Source organism: Ailuropoda melanoleuca, chromosome 6 (genome assembly GCF_002007445.2).
Source record: "Ailuropoda melanoleuca isolate Jingjing chromosome 6, ASM200744v2, whole genome shotgun sequence".
Taxonomy (NCBI): Eukaryota; Metazoa; Chordata; class Mammalia; order Carnivora; family Ursidae; genus Ailuropoda; species Ailuropoda melanoleuca.
In genome coordinates, this window is record NC_048223.1 from 100,103,771 (window position 1) to 100,114,509 (window position 10,739).

The 10,739-nt window shown below is 56.0% G+C and overlaps 1 protein-coding gene across 1 annotated transcript in view; it reads right to left on the reverse strand.

Moving 5' to 3' along the window:
- Positions 1-205: 205 nt before the first annotated feature.
- PYROXD2 (pyridine nucleotide-disulphide oxidoreductase domain 2) overlaps positions 206-10,739 on the reverse strand; it is a 26,613-nt gene continuing 16,079 nt past the window's right edge. Inside the window, exons 8-16 of the mRNA XM_034663116.1 lie at positions 10,593-10,728; positions 8,471-8,612; positions 7,941-8,075; positions 6,578-6,650; positions 6,183-6,339; positions 3,845-3,999; positions 3,049-3,155; positions 1,428-1,548; positions 206-500 (exon numbers count right to left, since the gene is read on the reverse strand). Of these exons, the coding sequence (XP_034519007.1) occupies positions 430-500; positions 1,428-1,548; positions 3,049-3,155; positions 3,845-3,999; positions 6,183-6,339; positions 6,578-6,650; positions 7,941-8,075; positions 8,471-8,612; positions 10,593-10,728 (1,097 nt within the window). The 3' untranslated portion in view covers positions 206-429. The remainder of the gene's footprint in view (positions 501-1,427; positions 1,549-3,048; positions 3,156-3,844; positions 4,000-6,182; positions 6,340-6,577; positions 6,651-7,940; positions 8,076-8,470; positions 8,613-10,592; positions 10,729-10,739) is intronic.

Genomic DNA, 10,739 nt, shown 5'->3' on the forward strand with positions numbered 1-10,739 from the left:
CAGGCCAGTGCCCTGGTGTAGCCAGTAGCAGGACCCAGCAGTGAGCAGGGGCGCTTGCACTGAAGTCTTCTGCGGTCATGTGGACTGTTTGGAGCCGAGGTCAGAAGGCTGAGTCTCCCGGACAAGCTTATCCCACCTGTTATTACATAGTCACGTGCACTGACGAATACACAGAGAAATCTAACCTAGAGAACAAATGCAAATACCTACTAATACATAGAAAATATACAGAAAAAACCCACAAACTATACAAAACACTGATTTTAATAAAACAACACCAGTTCATTTAGGAAGTCTGGGGTGCAAGGCTCACAAGCGTCAAACATAACCTGTACGTGGCTTGAGCATTAGGGCTTGTCGGCCCCCGGCCACATCCTGGGATGCTGACCCAATAGGGACTTAAAATCTCAAGGTCAGAGTTGGTTCAGGTCACATGCTCTTGAGGTCTCTGAAGACAACACGGGCTGCATTGTGTCCAGCGGCTCCCATGACGCCTCCTCCTGGAAGGCAATCACCCAGGAGGAACTGAGCTGTGCTCACAACCCTCCCCAGGGAGCAGGCCGGGCCAGGGCTTGCAGGGAAGCCGAGCGGGGGTCCCTGGGGGGCGGTGCTTGGACTGCGGGTGTCAGAAGCCCCCAGGACGACTATTAGGACGGATTCTGGGCTCGCCTCCTGTCCTCTTCCACCAGAGCTCTGAGCAGGGGGCCCAGCATGCAGTCCAAGCAAGTGCCCCCCTCAGTCTGGAAGTCAGGGTGCTGGGTGGCGAAACTGGGGAGACTCAGGGTGCGAGGGGGAAGCTGTGGGAGTACAGACCTCTCTGGGACATGTCCAGAGCCAATGGCAGCCTTGGCCAGGTCAGTTAGGCTTGGAGTAGAGGCCGGGAAGAATTTTTTTTTTTAAAGATTTATTTATTTATTTATTTATTAGACAGAGAGAGACAGCCAGCGAGAGAGGGAACACAAGCAGGGGGAGTGGGAGAGGAAGAAGCAGGCTCCTAGTGGAGGAGCCTGATGTGGGGCTCAATCACGGAACGCCGGGATCATGCCCTGAGCTGAAGGCAGACGCTTAATGACTGAGCCACCAGGGCGCCCCCGGGAAGAATTTTTAATTGAGAAACGCAACATTACCAACCTCTATGGGTCTAAACTCTGAAGGGGGGATTCAGGGACATGGGTCTCTCTCAGCCCAAAGCTGGCATCTGGAGGGCCGTCTCTGTGACCCAGTCTCAGACCTTGCGAGGAGGAGGTGTGAGCTACCCCGAGGGTGGAGGGTATGGCCAGCTGGCAGAGGCCCCGCTGCGCCTCTCCTGAGAAGCCTGAGTATGGGGGACGGCTTGTTCTCGTGGGAGGTCCCTGCTCGCCCCCCCTCCCCCTGCCTCCCACACTGCTGATCCCAGCCGTACAGGGAAGGGGCTCAGGGGCACTCACCAGGGTGGGCGCCACTTCCACAGAGATACAGGCCCCGGAGGGGACAGCGGTAGCTGGAGTGCAGGGGCGTGGGGCGGGCGAAGTAGAGCTGGTCCAGGGTCATGGCGCAGTGGAAGATGTTCTGCGGGAGACAGGGCCGCGGCGGTTAACATAGGAGTGTTAGGGGCTTCACCGCCTTTGCGCATTTCTCCCTCTCCTCCCCTCCCAGGAAGGTTCTTCTCCTTTCAGCATGTTTTCTTGGATTCTTATGAAGCAGAAAGAGGAGGGAGAGAGAGAGAACAGGTGCATGTCCTCGGGCTGGGGATGGAGTTTTCCAGAGCACTTTTCAGGACGAAATAAAGGTGAGGAGCACCTTCAGGGTAGGAGGGAACTGAAAGGGGAAAGAAGAGGGAGATTTCACGGGTTTTGCTGAGGACTATAAATCCTCCTCACTGTGCTTGAAAAATGGAGGATTTGACTTATTTTGGCAGCCTTGGCCATGACACCCGCTTGAGCCTGGGCCCCTGGGGGTTCATATCCCAGCAGAGTCACCGTAGATGGCAGGCAAGGGGCAAGGGCCTCAAGCTCAGTTCTGGTCCCCTGGCCTGGGTCCGAGCAGCCAGGAAGTGGGGAGCAAGTGCCGGGGGGAAGTTCAGACTCACAAGACAGGTCTCGACAAAAAGACTGACACCTGCCGGACGTCACCACAGGGATGGCCCTCTGGCTAACCCTTTCAGCATGTTCCAAGCTGAGCTCGTCCTGCCCTGCCTAGTCTGCTCTCTCCCACCTTCCCCACCTTGGTGGTGGCATCTCCTTCCCTACCTGGGCCTCCAGGCAGACCCTTCCTGTCACCTCTGGCCAGACCTCTGCAAGCACACTGTACCAAGACTTCTCAGTTCTGCCTGCCCTATGCCTCCCCTCTCCCTCCACTCGGCTCCCTCCCCACTGCCTGGTCTGCTATTTCCAGACCAGCACTGTCCGATACAAACATAACATGAGCCACATATGCAACTCTTATTTTCTAGGAACCACATTACAATTTAAAAAGAAACCGGTGAAATGAATGTCAATAATATATTTTGTTTAACCTAATAGATCCAAAACATGATCATTTCAACATGTGATTGATATAAAAATTATTAATGAGATGTATTACATTTTTTTCGTCCTAAGCCTCTGGAGGCTGGTGCACGTGCAGCCTGCCTCCGTTTGGCCTCGCCCCACGGAAGCCATCAGGAGGTCCGTGAAGCTGGTGGCTGTCGTAGGGACCTGGCCTCCTAGCTGGTCCCTCTGTCCCCAGTCTCCGCAAGGTTTTGATAAATCAGAGGCAAATCCAAAGCCTTAAGACGGGAGCTCCCTCTGAAGAAAGGCGGATGGGAGAGGTGGCCATGGATGTCCAGATAGGGGGGCCACTGTCCTGGTGACGTGCTCAGCAGGCACCGTCTCTCCTGTCTGATCTCCTCACTTCTCCGCACTCCCTGGGATGGACCATTTCTCTGTCCCCTTCCGCTGTGGTCTCTGCACCATCCTCCCTTCCCGATACAGGTTGGGTGTGGAGGGACAAGGGAAAGCCGAGCGGGCATGCCAGGGGTGGGGGTGCAGGGAGAAGAATGTGATGAAGGACCCCCAGTCTTATACTCACCCCTCCAGGAAGCCCGAAGATTCTCTCCAAATCAGGTGGCGTGAGGATGTCCCTGCCCACCACGGAGCGCTTGAAGCCAGGGGCGTAGGCCTCGATGCAGTCGAACACTGGGTACCAAACAGCAGAGAATGAGATGGCGTGAGGAGGACGAAGAGGAGGTGTTAGGATTCTACAACTTGGCAACTTCATGAAAATGCATTAAACTACATGCTTAAAATGGGTTTATCACATGCAAATCATATCTCAATAAGCAAAAAATAAAAACAGTCCATGGGCAAGTAAATAATTCATTACAAAGGCCTGTGGGTCTACCCCACTTTGCCACCTGTTCACCCCAACCCTAACCACAAAGTTACTTGTCTCCCATGAATATGCAAAGCTTTCTCGCCTCCTTGCTTTGCTCAAGTTGTTTCTTTGCTTGGAATGCCCACTGCTGTCTGGCCAACTCCTATTCATCCTTTAAAACCCAGCTCAAATGTCCCTTCCTTTGGAAAGCTCTCCGTGTCTCTCTGGCAAACAGCTTCCTCCTTTGGTTCACATAGTACGTTGTATTGTGAGATTGGTTTCCCCCAAACCGTGACTGGACTGTGGGCAACTTAAGGACAGGAACTGTGTCTTTTAGGCTTTCTTAGCCCAGTGTCTGGCCCCAGCAGGCATTCACTGTGTTGACTTAGGTTCCGTTGGTGCTTCTCTCTCTCTGGGACAGGACTTCACAGCTGTTAATCCTGAATGGGGCAATCAGCAAGGGAGGGGTCCCCGCTGTCACTGTGGAGACAGGACAGTCTGCCCGCTTTACCTTTGTCTGCATATGCGCTTCTCTCCTGCTCGTCCCACACCTTGCCCCCAGCCAGCATGTAGGGCGTGTACTGAGTGAAGAGGGAGACCACATGGCAGCCGGGGGGAGCCAGGGTGGGGTCCAGCGAGGAAGGGATGCAGAGTTCAATCATAGGCCTGCCGCAGAGGGGAGGAGAGAGGGTCAGATGTGAAGAACAGCAGCTACCCCGAGGGAAGGGGCCAGGAGCGGCTCTGAGGGGACAGCGACAAAAGGAAGGAAGGCCTGGGGTGAGACGATGCGGTGCCTGTGGGGCCGTGGCCGGTTGCTCTCCTGCACGGGCTGCGCACCCCCGGTCGATCCAGACCACCCAGGGAGCTCCCAGCCCCTGAGGCACCCCCCCAGCCGCCACCGCCCCCGGGTCTCAGGTCCCACTCAGCCTCCCTGACTTGTGTGCCTGCCCCACCTGCCTCCACCACAGCCCCGCACTCCGGCGGGTCTCAAACCTCTCCAGGCCCAGCAGACAGCACGCCTGAGGGAAGGGGCCAGGCCCAGAGCAGCAAGTGCTCGGGTGGCCAGATTTCAACCCAGGTTACCCCCGTCTGCCCACCTTTCCCTGACCAGCCTGAGGCGACCAGAGCTGCTGGGGCTGCGGCCACCCAACAGAACCCCAATCTGTTTCCAGCCCTGCCCCTGCTTACAATGCCTTGTCTGCTTGGAGCACATTTGCCCTCTAATCTCCAAATCGGACCACCTTCGAGGCCACGGGAAATGCCCTTTCAGCCTGCATCCCTCACTTGCCATGTATCCTCTGAACCTGCATGGCCACCAGGCGTCTCTAAAGCAACTTGTCCAAACCCGAATGCCTAAAGCCTGCTCCTCCCCCCCAAACCAGGCTCCCTTTGTTTATAAAGACAAACACCATCTTCCGGTGGCACCTCTTTTGCTCGCACCCTACTTCCTCTCCAGCAGCAAACGCTGCCGACTTCACCTTCAAATACTCAGTGTCTGGCCACTTCTCGTCACTTCCACCGTCCCCACCCTGGGCCAGAACACCGACTCCTGTCCCTTAGACTCTGCGATAGTAACCAACTGCAACAGGTGCCTTTTTCCCTCCAAACAGTGGCCAGAGAGGTCTTTCCAAAATGGAAGTCAGGCTCAGCACAAACTTTCCAGGAATAAAAGCCAGGAGTGGCTGACAAGGCCCAGCTGCAGCTCTAGGACCCTCCCCACCTCCCCTCGCTCCCAGGTTCTCTTTCTCCAGCCTCTCTGGCTACATCCCTGTGCCTCCAACACAGCAGTCCACTCCTGCCCCAGGGCCTTTGCATGTGACTTGTCTTCTGCCTGGATGTTCTTCCTCAGATATTTATAAGACTTTTATTCTCATTTCCTTTGGGTCTCAGCTCAAATGCCATGCTGTCAGAGATGCCTTTCTTTCCTGACCGCCTCGTGAAGACTAGCGAACCATCTGCTCCTCTGATCTATTTTTCTCCATACTATCCATGCATGTTTGTTGATTGCCTTGCCTTCCACCACAGAAGGTCAGTGAACCGAGGGCAGAGGCCATGTTGGCTTTGCTTGCTGCTCTGTGCCCAGGTCCCTGGACTGAGCCTGATACAGAGTAGGGGCTCCAAAATAGTTACAAATGAATAAATGGACATTGCCTTCTAGCCTTCTCCCAGGGCACACATCCTCCTTATGTCATGCTATAAATATCTGTGTGCCTGCCCTATGATAAGCTTTGTGTCTGTTGCAGGCCCCTGCCTAACCCCCAACTCCCCTAACCCATACTCACTACAGAGTCCCACACAGGACAGGTTTTCAACAAGCTTTGGTGGACAGCTGACAGTATGGAAAGATACTCCTGTAACATCCCTGCCTGTTCCCGGAAGGATGGAGATACAGCTGGGGTGGGAGGTAGGAAATGCTTCCACAAGTTTTGCATGAAGGCGGCTTATCAGAGACAAGAGAATACAAAGCATGGGGATCGGATGAGCGTGTGCCCTCTGATGGACTGTGAGTCAGAGAGACTCCTTCTCTCCTAGAAAGCATTTTCTCCAATTCTTCCCAAACGCCAGTGCTGTTCTCCCTGCCATCCTTTGCCCCTTCTGCTAATCTGTGACACTTGGCTGCACCACGTCCTACTCCTTACTCCTCACCTGGCCTGGCCACGGATTTGTTGCCTGGGATGTACTTCCCATCCTTAGAACTTAGGTATGGATTTCGGCAGATCTGAAGACCCTGTGACTGTTAAAACCAGCAGTAAGAGGCAATCCTCGCTGCGTCTGGACAGGCACCTCCGCCCCACGTGCCCATGCATGTAGGAGTGTCCCAGGGGACACAAAGCCCAGGGCCCACCCACCTGTGGGAAGGCAGGCCCTCCATGGCATCCTTGAAGGCCTGGTGGAGGAGGAGTGTGTCTTCACAGTTCAGGTGGATGGAGCACTGGTGATGGGGCAGTGGCTGGCCTCCGGGAGCATTGGGGGCCGCCAGGAAGTCAGGCAGCCTGTCAACAGCCACTAAGGGACCAAAGAGGAGGGTGAGGGCCCAAAGGCCTGTGTCCTTGACCACCAGGGTCCTCCTTATCTACCCATCACCCCGCTCACCCAAGCAGTGGATTGGAGAAAAAAAAGTATGGGGGGCAGGGTGGAGGTGAGGGAATAGAGATGATGACATAAGTCAGGTTTTCCCACACCGGGAGATTTCTCACCCGGATAATGTCAAAAGAGACAGCTCTGCAGTCTGCGGGCCTCTTACCGTTGATCTTGGTAACAGGTGACTTGGTGTCCAGCTGGGAGATTCTCTCCACGAACTCCTTAGGAAGCCATTCCTGGAAGAAGGTTCCATGAAAAGGCCTGGGGATGGCTGAGGCCCTAAGGGGGCTGCCTTCTTCCTTTGCTCAGGATGGTCCCCCAACCTCCACTGCCAGAAATCCTTTCCATCTTTCAGAGCTCAGCCAAAGCACCTCCTCTGTGAAGCTCTCCTGGGCCCCCCGCCCCAGCTCATCACTAACCACTTCTTCCTCTGAACTCCCAGAGCAAATGTAAATGGCCCACACCAACTCCTACTTTGGATATGGCCAATGGGCTGAAAGCCCCTTTTCTCCTCTGGTCTGGAAGCTCTTGGAAGTCTTGATTATCTCAGAATTGTCTAAGCAAGATGCTTTTGAACTGATGTTTGTTGAATTTTCTTAGTGGAATCACTCAGAAAAAGTGGTGCCTTGTCTCCCCAAGTAGTCCCAAGAATGGCTGGGAGTTCATACTCACATACGTATTACCATAGGTTTTGGTGGCAGGGAAGGTGCGATCGGTTACAAAAATTGCCCCCAATCCTCACGCCTCCCTGTATCTGCACACCTTTGTAACATCTTCCCACTGTGACTCTGGGCTTGGGACAAGGTGACCATTAGTAACTAGGACGCAAACAGAATCCTGAAAACCACCTGCATGAGCAAATTTGCTCACTTTTGCCCTCGGCCAGACCCTGAGAAATGCCTGGACTTATCATACTGGAGAATGAAAGACACACAGAGCGGAGCTATTCAACCCGGTCATTCCACCAGAAACTGTCTTGGACTTGGCACAGCCAGCCAGCCTGGGCACAGGAGCGAGGCCAGCAAGGTGAGCAGGGCCCACTGGTTGACCCACAGCTGACGGTAGGTGCATGAGCAAGCCCAGAGCAGCCGAGCTCAGCCAAGTTCAACTGAACTCTCCAGTTCTGCATGCTAAGTCAGTATTTCTTATTAAAGGCCCAGAAGCTGTGTGGTTGTTTCATGCAGCTCTGATAACGGCCACAGGCAACCGACACAGATAGTGGAATCGGAGTTGTTAGGGCAGCGCATCAGGGCGGTAGGATAACACCAGATGGGAAGTCAGACCCCGTTCTAGCTCTGGTTTTGCCAATTGCCAGCTGCATGGCCTAGGTCACCCCATGCCCCTGGACCCTTCTCCTCACGTGTGAGGCTTCTTCCCTGTTTGCTCCCTGCCTGTTGGGTGAGGGACAGAAGGACTGGGTTCCCCCAGTGCGGAGACCTGGCACTTGCGTCTCCCGTCCTCATGTGGTCCCCGCGCCCTGGACCAACACCCCCGCGGACATCCTACGCCCGGCCCCCAGGCCTCACCTGTGGGGTCAGCTTCAGGAAGGTGGCCTGCGGGGATGCGTTGGACAGCACCACTTTGCTCCTCACCTCCGAGCCGTCTTGCAGCACGACTCCTTGGACGCGCCCTTCGTTGCTCACCAGCACTGTAGCCACCGTCTAGAGCCCCCAGAGCCAGGCCCCGGAAACCCCCCAGGAAGGAAAACACAGGTTGGAGCTTGGGGGTTTTCCTGTCTGTGCTGCTCGTGGATGCTCACAGCTTCCCCATCTGGACCCATGCCGGCTCTGTGGCAGTGCGGCGAAGCCTCGGCCCACCCGCTCCGACGCAAAGGCTCAGCTCTAATGGGGCTTAGGGGCCAGAGCCTTCAAAGGGGGTGGTCAGGAGAACGGGACCTGGTTGACAGCTGCTCAGCCATTAACAGGCTGCGTGACCTTGCCCCTTGATTCCAAAGCCCCACTTCATGCATCAGTAAAATGAAGAAGCTTCCGAATATGACATTTTATTCTATACTGGGATCCTTGCAAATAACCAGGGTCGGGGGGGGGGCATTTACCTTTTCAGTGAAGACGCTTGCTCCGTGTGCGGTGGCTGAGCTTGAGATGGCATCAGAGAGGGCACCCATGCCCCCCTGGACATAGCCCCAGGCCCCCTGCACCCCCTCCAGGCCCCCCATCACGTGATGTAGCAGCACATACCTGAGGACAGACCGTTGGGGTCCGTGGTTGGAGGCGCAGTTTAAACTCCCCAGAGCTCTAGGTGCAAACAGTCCTTTCTTCCTGGTACCTTTAGCCCCTCCCTGCCCCCTGCTGCCTTTCCCATCACCTTGAAACGGGCTCCGGGCTCCTGTAAGGGCCTTTTGCCTCGTGCCTACGTTCTCTCCCCACGCGAACGTGTCTGTGGGCAGAGCTTCAGCACCGACCACGCGGCGGCGATGCCGAGCGCCCGCTACCCCGGACGGACGTTCCCACTTGAGTGGGGCTTTTTGGCCGGCAGCTGAAACCCATCTCTTTCCCCATCCCCAGCCTGTTTTTCTTTCATTCTCCCATCCTAGGGACGGCAGCTTCCGTTTCCCGCAGAACGCTGGGGGCCAGTCGTGACTCGCACCCGTGCCTCACCGCCTCCGTGCAGTCAGGAGCCATCAACCCTGCCTCCCAAAGAACTTTCCAGTTCCCGCTCCCTGAGGCCTCTTCCCTGGTCCAGGCCTCTCCTTTCTTCCTTCAGCTCCTGCAGTCGTGTCCTTCTAGTTGGATCACCTTCTCCCACACTTTCTTCCCTGCAGACCTGGAGCCCCACCGCAACACCCAGCCAAGTCCTGTCACTTCTCTCCTTCGATGCCTTCGCTGGCTCAGCACTGCTCTCAGGGCCATGGCCAGTCTCTGAACAGGCCTCCAGGGCTCCAGCCGCATCCCTCACCGCGCTCCCCCTTGCAGCCCACACTCCTGCCAAAGCAAACCTCCACAGGGTCCCTGCTCAGCCCTCAGCGTTTGCACGGGCTGGTCCAGCAGCCTAGAAGCCCCTTCCTCCCTCGTGTCTGTTTAGCTAATTCCTCCTGTCCTGAGAGTCTCCGATTAAACGTCTCTCCCTCAGAGAGGCCTCCTCTGACCCTGGACACGTTGCTTCCCTGCTCCACCCCAATCCTGACCCTCACAGAACTCCACGACCGTCACTTGCTCTACCTCTCCTATGAGGATCTCAGCACCTGGCACAGGTCAGGCTCCATCACTACTCACTGGAGGAATTAATGAAGAAACAAATCACTTAGAGGCGCACTTCACACATGGGCCGTAGCCGCGCTTCCTGGAGAGCCACAGAGAAGAGGACAGGAGGCCCCCGTGGAAGATCCACATTGGCTGGTGGATCATAGAGTTGGCCAACGTAGGGCGACCGCCGCCAACCCCCCTTTCCATGGCCCTCTGGGGAATTTGGAGCTGGCTTAGTGAGTGCTGAAAAGCCACGTCCAAGGGTGGTTCTCATCCTTTGAGAGAAAAGCCACGTTGACAGCTTCTAGCTGCATATTCTGATGCGCTGGAAATGGCCCAACGCTTGGCGGCAGCCTCTGTCCCAACACACACACCCTCCATTCCTGCCATAAGGGGCCCATTAAGTCGCACCACGGGTACAGACTTCACTGAGTCTTGCTGCCCCCTCTTGGCTCAGCTCTCAACACGCCCCCCCCAAAGGGAAAGGCAGCGCCCCACCCTGGTGAAGGCGTCTGTGTGTGCCTGTCCTGGACCCCAGGGAAAGGATCTGTGGGGGACAGAGGGGCAGTGGAACTTTGTGGGAGAAGAGATAGCAAGAAGGGACAGAGAGAAGAGGGGATAGAAGGGAGAGAGGGAACGGAGGACGAAGAGGAAGCGGAGGAGACAGAGCAGGAAGGTGATCGTTGAGTCATCACAGTGGGAGAGAGGCTTTTCTCGCTGGAGCAGTAGGGAGTGGTGGCTAAGAAGGACGATTTGGGGGGTCAGCTGGAAATCAGCTCTGCCACGACTAGCTGTGTGACTTCGGGCAAGACCTGTCCCTCTCTGAACCATGGCTCTCAGGTGTTGCTTTGAGGGTTTGATGAGTGCTTGACTTCGGGCCTGGCTCGCTGGGAGAGCTTGGTGAGCGACAGCTGTTGCACTCTCTCGAGATTCACTCTGCTCCCCCTGTACCCCACACCCCTGTCGCACACTCACCCACTCCCCGGAGTGTGGGGACTCGTCATGGCTCCAATCACAGCATCCGTGGCCAGAGTGGCTTTTAGAGGCTCGGACTCAAACCATTGATCCAGCACCTGGGACAGCAAAATGCCAGAGAGAAGGGCAGAAGGGCCTCGGGGGGAA